Genomic DNA, 17,186 nt, shown 5'->3' with positions numbered 1-17,186 from the left:
TTTCTTTATTTCCAAAACATTTGGGGAAAAAAAGCAGACCATTGTGAGGAGTCTGTTTTGCAAAATTGAGTCATTTTGGGGGTTAATTTTGGTAACCAGTTTTTTCTTATCTTTTTTTCCATTATAAAGTAAAAAAATAAAAAAAATCTCTATCTCAGAGGTTATTAAATGCCACCTAAAAAGTTCTATATGTCTCAAAAAATGAATATAATGATGAAATAATTGTCTACTATTACGTGAAAACTGAAAAATGCCATGGACAGGAAACGGGTGTAAAATGCCAGTTGTCAATTAGGTAAATACTGTGTATAGTACAATATTCCATCCTTTTTTTCTGTGAAATGTATATATATACTTTTATGTGGATTTTTAGGCTGGAAAACTGCATGCTATGTGTCATTTTTAAAATGTGACCTTTTCCAACTGCTGCAATACTGTCAATGAAATCTGCAGATTATTTTTTGCTGTTATCGTTGAAAAAATAAACTGTAGTTTTTATATGATGATAAAACCTGCCCAGTCTCTGCCTCTAAGTTGTGGCCTAGTGAAAAGAATAACATAGTTTGGGGGGGGGGGGGCTGGGGGATTTACTAAAACTGGAGAGAGCAAAATTCAGTGCAGCTCTGCATAGAAACCAATCAGCTTCCAGGTTGTCAAAGCTTAAATGAACAAGCTGAAGTTAGAAGCTGATTGGCTACAATGCACAGCTGGACCAGATTTAGAGTACTCCAGTTTTAGTAAATCTCTCTATGCATGAAGTTTGTACAATATTTCTGGGTTTTGTCTCAGAAAAAATAAACTCTAAATTCTGATAAAACCTGTCTCATCTCTACACCTTCAATTGCAGACTAGTAAAACTGCTTATATAATACGCAGTGAGTCTGTACACTATTTCAGCCTGTTGTCTGTGAAGTAATACAGTTTTACAATTTTTATTGTATCCCAAAACTTGTGAACTACAGTATGGTAACTTTTTATCTTTTCACCATCGACAGAAAGCAACTGGAAAAAGCACAAACATTAAACCCCCTGTTAATTTAACACAGCCTATGTCCCAAATATTTGTTGTAAGCATTTATGTTACCTACAAATTCAGATTCATTCACATAACTAAATAATTTTGGATGTTCATTTATAGATATCCCTATGTTATTATTAATTATACTATATATTATTCCGCAGGGGATCCAAACACTTCACACTTTTGGGATGGTTTGGACAACAAATAGATATATACTAATAGGACCAAGCATTTTTCTTACTAGCAAATATATATCAATTTGTCTACAAACAGGATATCAAGACCAGCAGGATAAATACATACCAAACCATTCCCTTCATTCCTCCCGAGACCTCCTGCTCTCTAGCTCCCTTGTCACCTCCTCCCATGCTCACCTCCTAAACTCCCCCCCAGCCCCTCCTTATCTCTGGAACTCCCTACCCCAATCTGTTTAACTATCTCCTACTCTGTCCTCTTTTAGGAGATCCTTGAGAACCCTTTTTTTTCAAAGAAGCCTATCCCCCCCTAACAATATACTGTATATGCCCAGAGTTTGTTTGTTCTTTCTCAGTTTGTAATCTAGTTTCCTCCCACAGCATAAAATACACACTGCTTAGCCTTTGATGAAACTTGAAACACGCAATTTTACTGTGCAGACTAAGGCAGTATCAGCTGCATTCAACTTTATTTGATGTGTCATTCATGTCAATGTCACTGCACAGGAGCATGGAACATTGTGCTGCTGAGTAGTGATATACAGTGACATCCAGTGCAGTGCAACAAAGTGCAGATATGCTGAATTTTCCTACATTGCACCACACTTCACATCACACCACCACTGTGGTGTGATTGGGGCACATAGAAAACAATTATTTTTTGTGTGCTCTAGAGGTGACCTGTGTTTATCCAGTCTGCAAATAGTGTGAACAAGCCATTAGAGTGTTGTAGAGACAGTGGACCATAAGCTCCTTCAGATGCAGAGGCCTACAGGGGTGGTTTAATAAAAAAATAAAAATAAAATAAAAACACTGTAAATAAATAAAATATTATAATATGTAATAATAATAATAATAGTAAAATTAAGCAACTTGTACATTTTTCAAGCAATACTAAAAACCATTGTTACATGAAAAGTAATAACCCACATAAAGTAATTTAGCTTACTTTGGACGGAAGAGCTGAATTAAAAATTCCTGTGCTCACCATGGAAATGCAACTTTTAGCTGCTAATAATTTGGAAACTTGGCAGATAGGCAGAGACTGTCTGCAAAATTGAGTTTTAGAACGCAAGATAACATAATCAGAAATACTTTATTTATGCAGCGGCATTTACCATGTTTGATTAGGGGATAAAAAGATAAAAGTGCCAACTACAGAAAGTTGTGTGTTTCATTTTGAAAAATATTCACTTAAGACACTGCTAATAAACATTTTAGAAGATTGGAAGTGTACGTCTACCTAAAACTTTTTTTCATTTTGGATAGAGTAGGGACTGGTTAAAAACCCTCAAGTTTTTCTTTTTGATAAATTTGATATTTTCTATCTAAATATTTTTCCTTGGGTCGATTTCCCTTAATCTCCTGTCCCAGAGTCACAACAGGTAGTGAGTTGAAATATTTCCAGCGTGAGAAGAATTCCCATCTTAGGCCCATTTTGGACCTATGCATTGTGGCACCATTGTAGTGCGTCTGGATCTTCAGTTTTAATGGCACCCTAGTACACGAAACCACCGGACATTCAAGTATCTGTCTTGCAGCGTACAACACAATATTAGCAACAGAATCCCACAAAATGTTGAGGATGTTGCTATCTTGAATCACAGGACAGATCTATCCAGGGGTAGGAAAGTAAGCATATAAACTGGGAATCCAGCCAGACCTTTTTTTGTTCTGATGGCAGTCACGTAGATAGCACTGATGTTTGCTACACCATTGCATGCAGTTCACAAAGCCATGTTTACTTAATTTTTTAGTACTTTTTTATACATGCAGTATTATATCTCTTTTACCTCTTTAACAGCCTATTTATTTTGTTTCTGTTGGCTATCAACTTTTCAGTGAACCCGTGGCCCAGTATTTAAATGTACTTACTAAGCTGTATATCAACCATCACTGATTTCTCTAGCTGCAGACACTGTGAAGTAACTCATCCTCAAACATGAAGTAGAATTCCTGCCTTAACACTATGTTTAAAAATGTTCCTTTCCCATTCCTGCTACCTATGCTACCTAACCTGTGTAAAGAAATGTGTATACTTACCTATTTTCAACCTGCTTTGGTCCGATCATGTTCTCCACAGCTTTGACTTTCCTGTGTCATTCAGCGGCTGTTGCAGGAGAGAGGAGGGACCACCGACAAGGGCTGGGATATGGGAGCCTATGTGTGACATCACTACTCCAGAAATTCCCAGCGGTTGTTAGGTGCTCCCTCCTCTCTCCTAAACCCACCGCTTACTGAAACAGGGGATCAAGTGACCAGATTGGAGTGGACTGAAAATAGGTAAGTATACATGTTTTTTTACACTGGTTAAGCAGCATATGTAGCCTTTGGGGGGGGGGGGTGCATTTTTAAACATAGATAGTGTCAGGCAGGAATATCACTTACAAGCCAAACCACTAAAGTTTGCTTTGCAAGTCAATTTCCTCAGCACATAAGCTCACACTGCTCTCCACTCCAGAACACCTGCTCTGGGTATACTTTAGTGATTCAAAGGCCATGCATAGCATATTTATATTTTTAGCATTAATATTTATAATTTTGAATGCATTTAAAAATGTGCAAAACTAAAAAAAGTATGTTCATTTATAAATAACTTTGCAAAGCTTTGTGAGAGAAATGTAATTTTAGTGTTATTATACACAGAATAAATTATAGTATAAAATATGCATTTTTAATCTACATTAACAATAAACATTTCAAAACTAACCCTGGTTTGCAAGACAATATTGTAAAGGGAAAACCTTGTTTGTACCAAAATAAAAGATATGTGTATTCATTTTTTATCTTAAGTAGTGGCAAAGCTGTCAGCAAATCAAAAGGCCCATAGTCGAAATACAAAATTTGCTGTGCTGCATAAAGAGTATGGATGCAAAGACCATGTTTAGTCTTGGCCCATTTAAAAATAATTCTAGATTTTATTTTTTTTTCTGCCCTTCCCTCTCTTCATTTCAGCTTGCCAAAACTTGCTGGTACAATGACTATGATGAACGTCAACACTTATTATCACTAAAGAAGGCAGTGCTGCCGAATATGTTGACAGCCGATCAAACATTTGCAAAAATAAAATTTACAGAAAATGTCCCAATCTTTTCATATTGGCATTCCATGAATTAATTCATTCAGGCTATGGTGTGGTAAACTGATTGTAAGTAAAACAAGACACTGACATGGTATTTACTAGGAAATACACAATGAAGGGATCAACTGCACTGAATAACATATTTGCTTATTATTGTTTTCATTATATACTCAAAAATAGTTGCAAATGATCCCAATCTATCAAAAAGAATACTTTTTTTGGTCTTTACATTGTTGGTGTACATAGACCTTGGCTTAGTGTGGCAGGACTTTGTATATTTTAACTACTTAGCTTGCTACTCAAAACAATGGGTATGTAAACCCCTATGCCCTGTACACACGGTCGGATTTTCCGATGGAAAATGTTTGATAGGACCTTGTTGTCGGAAATTCTGACCGTGTGTAGGCTCCATCACACATTTTCCATGGGAATTTCCAACACACAAAGTTGAGAGCTTGCTTGTCGGAAATTCTGATCGTGTGTACACAAATCCGACACACAAAGTGCACGCATGCTCAGAATAAATTAAGAACCGAAAGCTATTGGCTACCGCCTCGTTTATAGTCCCGACATACGTGTTTTACGTCACCGCCTTTAGAACGATCGGATTTTCCGACAACTTTGTGTGACTGTGTGTATGCAAGACAAGTTTGAGCCAACATCCTTCTGAAAAAATCCATGGATTTTGTTGTCGGAATGTCCGATCAATGTCCGACCGTGTGTACAGGGCATTACAATGACCTTATCTTATTTTCACCTGTTTGGTCTGTTATGTATACATGGCAAGTGTTTTGTTATATCTATTCAATAGGCAGGAAAAAACCTTGATCGTACCAGAAATCCAGTAACCTTTTAGCTTCCTGTCAAGACAGTGCTGCCCTGAATCCTCAAACATTTTAATCCAGAACCCCCCATGTTATAGAGATGAAAAGAGTGGGAAGTGTTCTATAGTCTTAATAAACTTCCTGTCTTAGAGTGACAATGCTTCTTCTGAATACATACAGTGCAGAGTGAGCGCGGTCACCCTAGGACTGAAAGTGTGTTACATTCACTGGAAATAAATGCCTTAAAAAAAAAGCTGTCACCACTTCTAGGAATTAGTAACCTGCAATCTATCAAGTTTAATCTTAGGTTTAAATAAACTTGAATTCACACATGAAATAAAGATGGTGTAAGAAATCAATTTCTTCTAGCAATATGGTACCAAACACACATACTTTTAACTGTATTCCTGCTGCTAAGTGTACTTGGAAATGACTTAAATATCCAACAGCCGTTACAGTAGATGGATGTTTTTGTAGGTCAATATTTTACGTAAATATATATGTATATATATATATATAAATATATATATATATATATATATATATATATATATATATATATATATATATAAATATATATAATATATGTAAATATTTTACATATGCAGTGATCATTCTGGCCTTAACATGCTATATGAAGAAAAGCATGCAAAATATTTTTTAGACATTTTGTTTAAGCCAACTGGGTTCCAGATTTGTTTGTGGAAATCACCTGTTAAAGAATATCTACTGTAAATGTCATGAAAAAATAACAAAGCATGCTTAATGTTATTGATCTACAATGTATACAAGACAATTTTGTGTAAATTTCAATAAAAAACTATTGAAAGGAAAAAATAACAAAGCTGGGCTTTTTAATGTAAAATTCCATGCAAAGCCCAACTACTCCTAAAAATGCTCCCTCCCCCCTCCTAACACCTATTCATCCATACAAATTATCTGCATACTTACTTATTTTCAGGCTACTCCGGTCCGGTCACATGATCTGGCTTCCCTGTGGTAACTAGCGGCCACCTACAACGGATGGCCCATAGGATCTTATAGCTGATGTCACTGCTCCCAGGCATTACCAGCCATTGCCAAGCACTCTCTCCTCTCACCTGCAGCTCCCGCTGGTTGTCACAGGAGGAGGTCACATGACCACCAGAGAAATAATTGTAGAATGAAAAAAGTTGACTTATACTGTCAAAGCAAGAAACTTGTACCTGTACCTGAAAAATTACAACTAAAATCTGATTTGGAATACACAGAATACAAGTCGGTTAATTTGGGGCTTGTTTAACAACTTGACCTCCAGGAGATTTACCCCCTCTATGACCAGGCCATATTTTGCGATGATGTTGGACTGAACTGAGATATACAGTTTAATTTGAGCACTGGTTATATGGACTTTAAATTGATACACTGTTAATATTATTTTGTTTGCTTATAATTTGTTGTGTTGTGCTTCACTTTAAAAATAGATAATATACGAATGTAAGGGTGAGGTGATACAATTAATATAGTGTTATAGTTACCGACACAGAGTAGTAATTTTTAATATTTTTTTATATAATTTTCACTAATTGCATAGAGTTTATTTTGCACATAATAGTGCAGATTGATTTTTATATATAATTCATATTTTGCGATATGGCACTGCATTTTTTTAACTTGTAGTTGCGCAGTCATGCAATGCTGTACCCAAATAAAATGTATCTAATTTTTTTCTCACAAATAGAGCTTTCTTTTGGTGGTATTTGATCACCACTGCATTTTTTTATTTTTTGCGCTATGAACCAAAAAAAGGCCGACAATTTAAAAAAAAAACTATATTTTTTAGTTTCTTTTATAAAACACATCCAATATTTTTTTTTAGAATAATATAATTTCGTCATAAATGTAGGCCAATATGTATTCTGCTACATATTTTAGATTTAAAAAATCCCAAGTGTGTATTGATTGGTTTACAGGAACGTTATAGTGTCTACAAACTATGGTATATATTGATGGAATTTTTATTTATTTATTTATTTTATCCTACTAATGGCGGCAATTAGTGACTTATAGCGGGACTACGAGATTGGGGCGGACAATCAGATGCTAACTGACACTTTTGACACTTTGTGGAAACCAATGACGCTTATACTCAGCTAAAATATGCACCATCACTGTACTAATGACACTGGCTAGGAAGGGGTTGAACATCTAGGAAGATCAAGGGGTGTACTGCTTTCATTCATGGAAGAGATCATTTCTAGTCTCTGCTTCACAGGGACAATCCCTTTCCCCTGTCAGAACTGAGATATGCCTTTTTTACATATACATATCCCAGTTCTCTGTGTTTTACTGACGATCGGCGGGTGCCGGAGGACTTTGAGTACATGGCACCCGCAGATCAGCTTCTGCTGTGAATTATCACAGAAGAAGTGGCTCGCTGGCGTCACGCATGCGCCCCTTGCAGGCAGAAGTGCAGAATCATGAATATATACATGATCCTGTGCACAGCTGTCACCCTGTAGCAGTAAAAGTGCTATAGGGCAGTCAGCAAGTGGTTAAAGTAGGCCAGTTTAGACTACACCATGTAAAATAGCATGGCAAGGACTCGTGACAGCTTATAAGGCAAACTATCCTACAATGGTTTTTTTAGGTTTATTTTTGCTTACTGATAAATACCATAAATCCCATGCTGCATTTTGAGTTGAAGTCATGACAAGATGAGCCTGACAGTTTTCAAGCTAGAGGACTATACTATGAAAGTATGCAAATCTTTCACAACATGTTTGGTTCCTGGAGTACACATGCAACTAATTTCATGATGAATACCCATTACAGCTGATAGCACTAAAACGTAAAGCTTAGTAGGTAATCGGAAGCAGACGTCCTTAGCTGTGTAAAGAAGAAAACATATGGATTTCATAGAACTACTTAGAAGCCTCTTTACCGTGGAAAATAAATTATTGCTAATTACCAAGACTCATGCTAGACTTTAGTGCTGCTTAGATTGTAAAGGATCGCTAGACTGATGTCATTTATTGTACTGGTCCACATAACTGTGTTGTGATCCAAAAATCATAACAGGTGATTTGTATCATTTGCCTTTCTTGTAGTTACGTCCAAGGACAGAGCTTGACCAAGAAGTTCTCAATGAATGTCTCACTATTCAACCCCTTCAGCCAGCAATTTCTCCACAAGATCCTACAGAGAATTCACTGGGAAAGTCACCTGGCCCTGTACATGACGTGTACCCAGGTATGATGCAAATAATACTGGTGTATGACTAAAGCCTTGGCATGTTATTCCTACCATGTATGTTCATAATCAACAAAAGGCACTTTAGGGCACCCTTGTCTATAGGGCTATCATAACATTTCATTATCTTTAAAGTTCAACTCCAAGGAGATATAAAATGACAATGAATGCAATTATGCATTAATTTTAAAAATATATTCAACATATTTTTTTAAATTTAATTAGTGCAAGTATTTGAATTTGCCTTGATTTCAGCCTCTTTCTTGTTATTTATTGTAGGGGACAATCAGCTGCAGTACTGCAGTTTACAAAAATTAACAAGGAACATACTATAGCAGCCCATAGATAATTTGATTTTCTTTCCTTCCACCACTGGTGGAAGAAAAGAAAATCGCACGATTCCCCCATCAACACAGTCAGTGCATCATAGGCTGGAGACAGAGAAGTAAGCAGACTCTATTAATTGCAATCAGGAAAAATCAGGTCACCACCTTTTTGGCAGAGCTGTATAAATCTCAGGGACAGAAATTCAAAGATTTTGGTTGCTAGTCCACCTATCATATGTGCATTGCAGCAGTATACTTAGATGCCTGCCTGAAGTTCAGGATAAATATATTACTGCAGATATATTATATTCCACATACATTTTATTTTGTTTAGCATCTCCATAGGACAAAATGTGGTCCTAAAATATCTGCTTAAAGACCTAAATAATTAAAGAGTGAATAATCAAAAATGAAGGTTGTGGAAGCAGGTTAAAGGAACCATCTGGAGTAGATGTAAGGGTGGAATGAGTGGAGGGAAATATTTCTTCACAGCATTGGATACAGTTAAAGCAGTAACAATTAGCAAATGAGTTAATAGTGATAACCAGTGAAATATCTGTATTAGAACTAAAGTCTATGTAGTCTTTTGGATTTTTACATAAATGCATTATCTCTACACTATCTCTACACTAGCGGAGTTCCAGCCACAAACATTTTTTTTTGAAAAGTCAGAAGCTACAAACACTGTAGCTGCTGACTTTTAATAAGAACACCTGTTCGAGGAGCCCGCGAGTCCCCCCCCCCCCCGAGGCCCCAATCTGTCCATTGGATCGGATGCAGACGCTGCCTGCACATGTGCGAGTCATGCAGCGCTTTGTGAATGGCCATCTTGTCTTTTTTGACACACACAGGTTCCAGAAGACAGCGCCACGGCACCAGCTGGAAAGGAAGTACACGTAGTACTTCAGAAAAGGGTACTTTAGGGGAAAAAATATGATTAAATATCAGAAAAATGAGGGGTGGAGGGGTGGTCTTTAGTTTAAGACCACCTTTCAAAAGTGGGTGGAACTCCGCTTTAAGGATTTATCCAAAATACTATTTCACATTTCCAGACTGACAAATTGTGCAAGCGCTGTTGTGCTGTTTCTATAGCTAAACCACGGAACAGTACTCTGGAAATCCTTATACTTTTATCCTCTATAGCTATTAGCCTCATTTTAAAAATGTATTTGTAAAACAAAAATTGTATACAGAGATAAAACAATGTTTTTTTCGATTTTGCACATATAATAAAAACAACCAAAGTACAACTAACTCAAATCAGTTTTTGAGCAGTTATATGAATAAATTTGTTAAAACAGAAATACATTGCACTCTTTAAGGTTTTGAGATTGATGCAAACTTTTTTTAATCTGGTGTATAAATTGTGTAACAACCTTGTTTAAACATATTTTATCAGATTTTTTTGATTGCTTGTACCCTATTTATAATTGAAACATGATCCAAGAATCCAAGATCTCCTCACCCATTCCCCTAATAAACTTCAGGGCTGCTATGGAATTAGTTAGGCCAATAGTAGTTTAGTGCAGCCAGGTTAATAATGTCACATCTGGGTCAGACATATTGTTGGTCCAGCTTGCCCTGATGCATATGGGTCCCAAAGAATAAAAGGGCTTGTCGAGTCTACTATTAGAAGAATGCAGAGGAAGTCTGGGTGAAAGTTTAAATGTCAACACTAGGGTTTCCCTCCACTAGATATCACCAATGCCCAGCCACGAAATCTCTGTTAGGATTTGAAATCAAATCTGTTGTCATCTGCTGTTGGAGAATGGATATCTTTATCATTATACTCCCCAGGGCTACATACACTGCAGCCTGCATTTTATAGACCATTCATAAAATGCAGCCTGCTGTATCATGCCTGCAAGGACCCACAGATTTCCGGCTTAGCGCAGCAGAGAGAGCTCTGTGACTTAAGAATTTTTTTTCATGTGACTTTAGCAACTTTTTTATTAAATAGTGCCCAGACTTTTGAAGCTGAGAAAGCACTAAACCACATCTATTATGACCTATGTTGACAGGCTGTTGTTCACATCATGCAGGTTTTGCATTTCACTAAAAAATAGTAGCAGATCAAATTTAGGTCAGAAGGAAGTCAAATGCAGGTCAAATGCACCTGCCATAGAATTCTGAAAGATCTTGGAAGTGTCTCAAACTGATATCAAGTTGACACAAGCCGAATCAGACCCCTAAGCACATAGCTGTGCTTTACAAATGTGCTTTAAAAATTAGCCCCTTAGTGAACTCCAACAAAACAGAGATACACTAGGTGTCACCCTGGCAAGGTACATATATGTGTAAATACTGTTTTTTTTTTTTAATCAGAAAAATATTTAATAAAAACAAACAGTTTGACATTTTAGGACAAGGTGGAACACAACATTTTGTACAAAAAAAGAGAAAAAAAAAACAAAACAGAAAATACATTCGTACATATAGTCAAAAAACAGATATAGGTGCCGCCATCTAACCCATCTCCAGTATACCATCTACGCAATGAAACACTCAGAAAAAGGTATTATCTCAGAAGTGTGTCTTATTAAATGCGAGTCATACTCCTATGGCCTACCTGGGCACAGAAATAGTCTCTGGTATACAAACTCTCTTGGGCTGAGACCAGGGGTATCAAGCCACAGTCCCCACAGCTTTTCGAATGTAACGAGGCAGCCCCTACGTAGGTAAATATGGTTTTCTAAAAGTAGCAAACTGCCTACAGTGGTTATCCAAGAATTATGCGTAGGGCAATCAGGGGATTTCCAAAGATTTAGGATTAGCTTTGAGCTTTTGAGCATAAGGAAAGGCCATAAATACTGTTGGGAACCAAAGCAATTTTTGAATGTTATTGTTTTGTTGCCAGTTGCTGCATATTTTACTCTCTTCTTTGACCTATTAAAAAAGAGCGTGGATGCCTAAAATTACCATTATTTAAGACAAATCTTGTAGGGACCATTTCCTAATTAAAACCACTAATTCTGTGACATAAGTGCACAATTGTTTGCAAATGTTGCCTCGTAACAATACTGTAATCTCCATATTTTATAGCTTATGTTATTTACATCACTAAATACATATTGTTATCTTAAAAAAAAAAAGACCAATGCCAGTTTCACATTTTATGTTGGGAAACTACATTTGACAGACTTTGTTTTAGAAAACAGGTTTTATCAATTGTAACCATGTGTTTAGAAATTGAAATCATGTACAGTGTGGTGGAAATGGATGAAGGGTTATACTGGGGCCCACAATGAATGCCGAGAAGTCATCTTAGCAGCTCCTGGGCAGTTGTTGAGTTAGCCATGTTATATGGACAGCTTGCATTCAGCAGGGGCCATGTGCTGTATATTTGTTTTGTAATCAGAGACACAAACGTGGACAAAGGTTTCATTTATTAAGAAATTTTGCCCTGCAGGAGAACTATAAATCACCAAGAAAAAGAAAATCTGTGCTCACAAGTGATCTGGAATTCATACGTGCATTGAAAGCCATAAAAGTGTACGATGGAGCAAGTTAGCTATGTACAAGTTGGTAATAACTGTTTACGAGTGGTTAAAGCTTTTCATCAATTAGGCATCAAATGGGAGGGATATAGGTTTTTACGATTATTACAGCATAGGAAAATCTTAATTTATGTGGTTTATTTTTAAGTGTTGATGAACAAAGCAGTCATCCTTTTAGACAGGGAAAAAATATTATGAATCAGACTGTCGCAACTGTGAAAAAATGTAACTTTGATCTAAAAAAAAAAAAATACATTCATGTTTTAATGCTGACTGTTGCTTTAAAGTGGTAGTTTTTAAATTAAGAAATAGATTTCTTGCTAGCCTAAGGAATTGCTGTTCACCCTAAACCAGCTTAAAGGAAATTTAAACAAATAGAAATTTCTTATGAAGGTAATTAAATGTTTGAAGCAAATAAAGCTTTGTTAGGTCTGTTAGGCATGTTAACCCAGCATACATTTCTAAACTGGAGAAGCCCCCATGTGATCTTTAAAAATAATTCCGACTGAAAGCAGTACATAAATGACATAATTTTCATCAGTACAATGTGGAAAAAGCATGCTCAAAGTGTCTATCTACATTGCTGTTACTGGAAGCAGCACCACAGCAGGCTGTGTGATTGCTAAAGGGCCCAACAGTTGGGGGCCCATTGCAATCTGGGGACATTAGTCATACTGCCAACACTAACATTTGGGATGTAATTCTGAATAATGTAAATGTATTACTGAGTTCTGGCTCATTTATCAGATTACTATGAAAATAACGAGTGGGCTTTAGGTTCGTTATCGCTTAAAGCCCAACTCAAACCAAACCTTTTTTTTTTTTGTTTTTTATAAATTGTTGAAGGGTTAGACTTTGTATCACATTTACTGCTGTCTGCATCTTCATTTAAAACATCTCTGCTTACATCCTTTCTATCTGATGGGTGTTAGACAGAACAGGAATCAGTGGAAAATCTTCCCACTACCCGTCTAATTGATGGGTGTTAGAAAGAATAAGAGGTGAGGGAAAATGTCCCCATTTACTTTCTTTTTTACAAGTGGCAGGCAGAACAGGTTAGTGTAACTTTCCACCCTTCCTTCCCCACCAGAACACAGGCAGCAATAAATGCACATTTTGTAGCATAGTGGGGAAGGTTTTCATGGGTGGTAGGGAAATCAGAAGGTGAGGGAAAATGTCCCCAATTTCCTTTTCTATTTGATGGGTGTCAGACAGGACATAAAATGAGAGCAAATCCCCCAAAAGTCACACAAGCACTAATTAATATAAATGTTCAAGTAGAGTTAAGAAAGGTTCAAAACCTTTGCTAAGACCCCTTTCACACTGGGGCGGTTTGCAGGCGGTATTGCACTAAAAATACCGCCTGCAAACCGCCCCTAAACAGCCTCCGCTGTTTGTTCAGTGTGAAAGCCCGAGGGCTTTCACACTGAAGTGGTGCGCAGGCAGGGCGTTGAAAAAAGTCCTGCAAACCGCTTTTTTGGAGCGGTGAAGGAGCGGTGTATTCACCGCTCCTTCACCGCTCCTGCCCATTGAAATCAGTGGGACAGCGTGGCTATGCCGCGGCAATACCGCGGCTATAGCCGCGCTGTACGAGGGATTTTAACCCTTTTTCGGCCACCAGCGGGGGTTAAAACCGCCCCGCTAGCGGCCGAATACCGCTGCAAGAACGACGGTACAGCAGCGCTAAAAATAGCGCTGTTGTACCGCAGACGCCCCCACTGCCCCAGTGTGAAAGGGGCCTTAGAATGTATTGCTATATGTGTTTTCTGTCTCGTCCCCACTCACCAGAAAGAAGCTTTAAACAGGAGTGGGGACCCGGGGGGAGCACAAACCGTCACCTGAGAAATACTACAACTGTTTTATAAGTTCAGCATACCATATTGGGTGGACTCTATATGATTGCACTTTATTTATGTTTGCACTTTATATTTGCACTGAGCACTTTATGTCGTCATATCATGATATTGTATATGTTGATATAGATTTGCTAGATACTATCATGATATTGTATATGTTGATATAGATTTGCTAGATACTATCATGATATTGTATATGTTGATATAGATTTGCTAGATACTATATTGGTTTGAGCTATAGGAGCAGCGCTGAGTTTAATATTTAATTTTTTGCATTTATTGGGGCTTTTCACCTTTCACTATAGCAGCAGCCCTATTATATTATCACATACACTTTATTTCCATAGCACGGGTTCTTTCTCTCTTTTTTCACTTAATATTTAGATGTGGTGGCTGTATTCCTTTTAATTTTTTAGGCTTTTTTCCCTCTGTTTTCACCTGGTTATCTGGCCAGCTTACTTCCTGCTATAGGATGCCTACTCTGTGGATGAAAGAGCAACAGGGACACCTTTGGACAGCAGCACTGTTAATCTGGGGGGAAGGCAGTGTTAGATGTACTAACAGATTTAAATGCACTAACAAATTGATGCCGAACCCCAGCTAACACTTCTTAAGCAATTACAGGAACAGTTTTTTTTTTCTTTTTGCGAGAAAGGTTTTACATGAATTAATTAAAGTTGATCATCGTAAGCACCCCTGTCCGTGGTAAATGGTTTGTCTTAACCCTTTAACTGCTAGTTTATCTAGACAGCTTGTTCTTTTGAAAAACAAGGTACTTACTGACCAGATCACCAGGTGATAATAAAGAAAGCCTAAAAAAGAAAATGAATTCAGCCATCATATTTAAGGATTAGTAAGCTGCAATATATTACATTTTTGATTTTGGGTTTAATACGGCTTTAGGCTTTAAAGTGATAACCTCCATGTTTGCTTTTGGTTTTAATATCGCTTTCGCACAACACATAAAACAAATTGAAATTGTACCCCAATACATATGTGGAAATGAATCCTTAGAACAGTACAGATTATAGAGTTAAAGTGGTTGTAAACCCTTACTTATACCCAGTGAAGTGACTGGCCTCAGGTGAAACACATGGATTAAACAAATCCTCCTACATAGGTGGTACCTGTTTATCTGCAGAATTAATAAAATCCATAATCTATAAAGCTTGTCTGAGGTGTCAAAAAAGGGGGGCGGAGAGCTGACATTTCACACTTCAAAGTTCAGTGAGGGGGGCTCTGAGAGCTGACTGGAGGGAAAGGACACACCCCCCTTCACACAGTACACAAAACAGAGCTGTGGCTGTCAATCAGCTGGAGGTCCCTCCCCTGTCACCTTTTTTTCTCTTGATGTCAGGTAAACTTACCAGAAAAGATTTATGCTGATAGCAGAGGAACGAAGCAGCAGAGACAAATGACACTTAATAGAGACTAGCACACACTATAGAGGGATATGCTTTGTTTATATTTCATGTCTGAGGTTTACAACCACTTTAAGATGAGGCTGGGGAGCTCGAGATAGGGGAAGGTATGTTAAGTTTTGCCAAGGGTCTTGGTCATATATATTTATGCTGCTGCCCTTACTGTATTAGTAAATCCTGTTCTAAATTGTTTTCTTTAACAATGAAAAAAAGAAACAGGTACACGCATATTTTTTCAGTATAGTATCTGAATTTTAAGTTTATATTGGCAGAGCGACAACCATTCCATTTGCTTTGGAAAAATGTAATTTGAAACTGTTGTTAATGTATGAAGTATCATTCACAGTTGTTATAGAATACACTGTCAAGTCAGACAGTGTTATGATAAACTGGTATTAAATATATGATGATGCCTGAACTGTCCAGAGGGGCTTTTAATTTCTAATAAAAAAAGCAGTTATATAAATTAGCCTATGCTATATTCTGGCTTTTTTATCATTTTTTTTTACCTTGATCTTTGCACCAGGGAATTTATAAAAAAAAAAAAAAAAGTTGCTTAAACTAAACTCCAGCTAGGCAGCTAAATGCACATTTGGAATACATATATATTAGCTGCTTTACTTGCCAAAGGATCATTCCTTTTAGCCAGTTTTTTGATTAACAAATGTCTGCCATTTTTCTCTGAACCCTTGTCGTAAGTAATATTATACAGCACATCAATGTGATGCTGCATTCGACATTGACAGGGCAGTCACATAATATTATGCTGCATTATATTACATATGATAAGGGTTCCTCTGTTTGGGATAAACCCCCACAATGGTTATAGACGTGGCATTGGGTCCATTGGTGGTGGTACATGGAGAGATAACAGGTCAATGAACACTTGGGAACTGTTTAGGTTAAACAAGAGATGAAATGTGATGTTGCCCTTGCAGGCACTAAATATTTTAGGTTAATAATGAATTCCTGACAAAGACCCACTTTAGTAAAGTGGCACAATGAAAAGATAGTAGATAATGATAGTTATTCTCAGACTGTAATGAGAGCTATTACTGTCAAGAGGTATGGCGATAGTTTGTTGTCAGAGGTCTGTGGTGTTGCCTAGTTTATGTTATTATGTGCATACACCTCAATCATTGTAGTAGTATGGACATACACATATCTAGATCTGAGACATCTTACACAAAAGAGATAGTTGCATCCGCAATACACATTTATTGATAGGATTACATAATATATACAAATTACACACCAGACAGTATTTACAACACAATGTACAGCATAGGTCCCCTGGCTTACATGATATTTACAAATTACCCACAGCAACCATATTTATAATACAATATAAGATGCAAGTATAATGTTAGATTACCTGTTAACTTCAGGTCGGCCCATGGTGACTGCTCTCTGTCCCCACACCAAAGGACGAGCTAGCTTAGTCACAAAGCATTATATCCCCCCACCTCCTTTCTGTACTGTGACTAATATAATTCTCCCTAATTGGTCACTGTACCTAGTAAATGTATATTGGACACAGCCTGATTGGAGGAGTCAAAGAAGGTTGTTGTTTACTACCCAGGTGAGATGTTATCAGGGAAAACAAAAGGCCAAGCTTTGAAGTTGAACTAATTACAGTAACACCAACATAACACTCAATACTTTAAATATATTTCCTTCTAACTGAAATATATTTCTAATTGCAATATTATTTACAGCTGTTAATGGAGATTT

The 17,186-nt window shown here is 37.1% G+C and overlaps 1 protein-coding gene across 1 annotated transcript in view; it reads left to right on the top strand.

Moving 5' to 3' along the window:
- The window catches only part of GLIS3 (GLIS family zinc finger 3), a 551,611-nt gene that overhangs the window by 415,420 nt on the left and 119,005 nt on the right, over positions 1-17,186 (top strand). Inside the window, exon 7 of the mRNA XM_073634951.1 lies at positions 8,211-8,352. Coding sequence (XP_073491052.1) covers positions 8,211-8,352 — 142 coding nt within the window. The remainder of the gene's footprint in view (positions 1-8,210; positions 8,353-17,186) is intronic.

Source organism: Aquarana catesbeiana, linkage group LG01 (genome assembly GCF_042186555.1).
Source record: "Aquarana catesbeiana isolate 2022-GZ linkage group LG01, ASM4218655v1, whole genome shotgun sequence".
NCBI classification, from domain to species: Eukaryota; Metazoa; Chordata; class Amphibia; order Anura; family Ranidae; genus Aquarana; species Aquarana catesbeiana.
The sequence above is the reverse complement of the archived record's forward strand: the minus strand, read 5'-3'. Positions and strand labels throughout refer to the sequence as shown.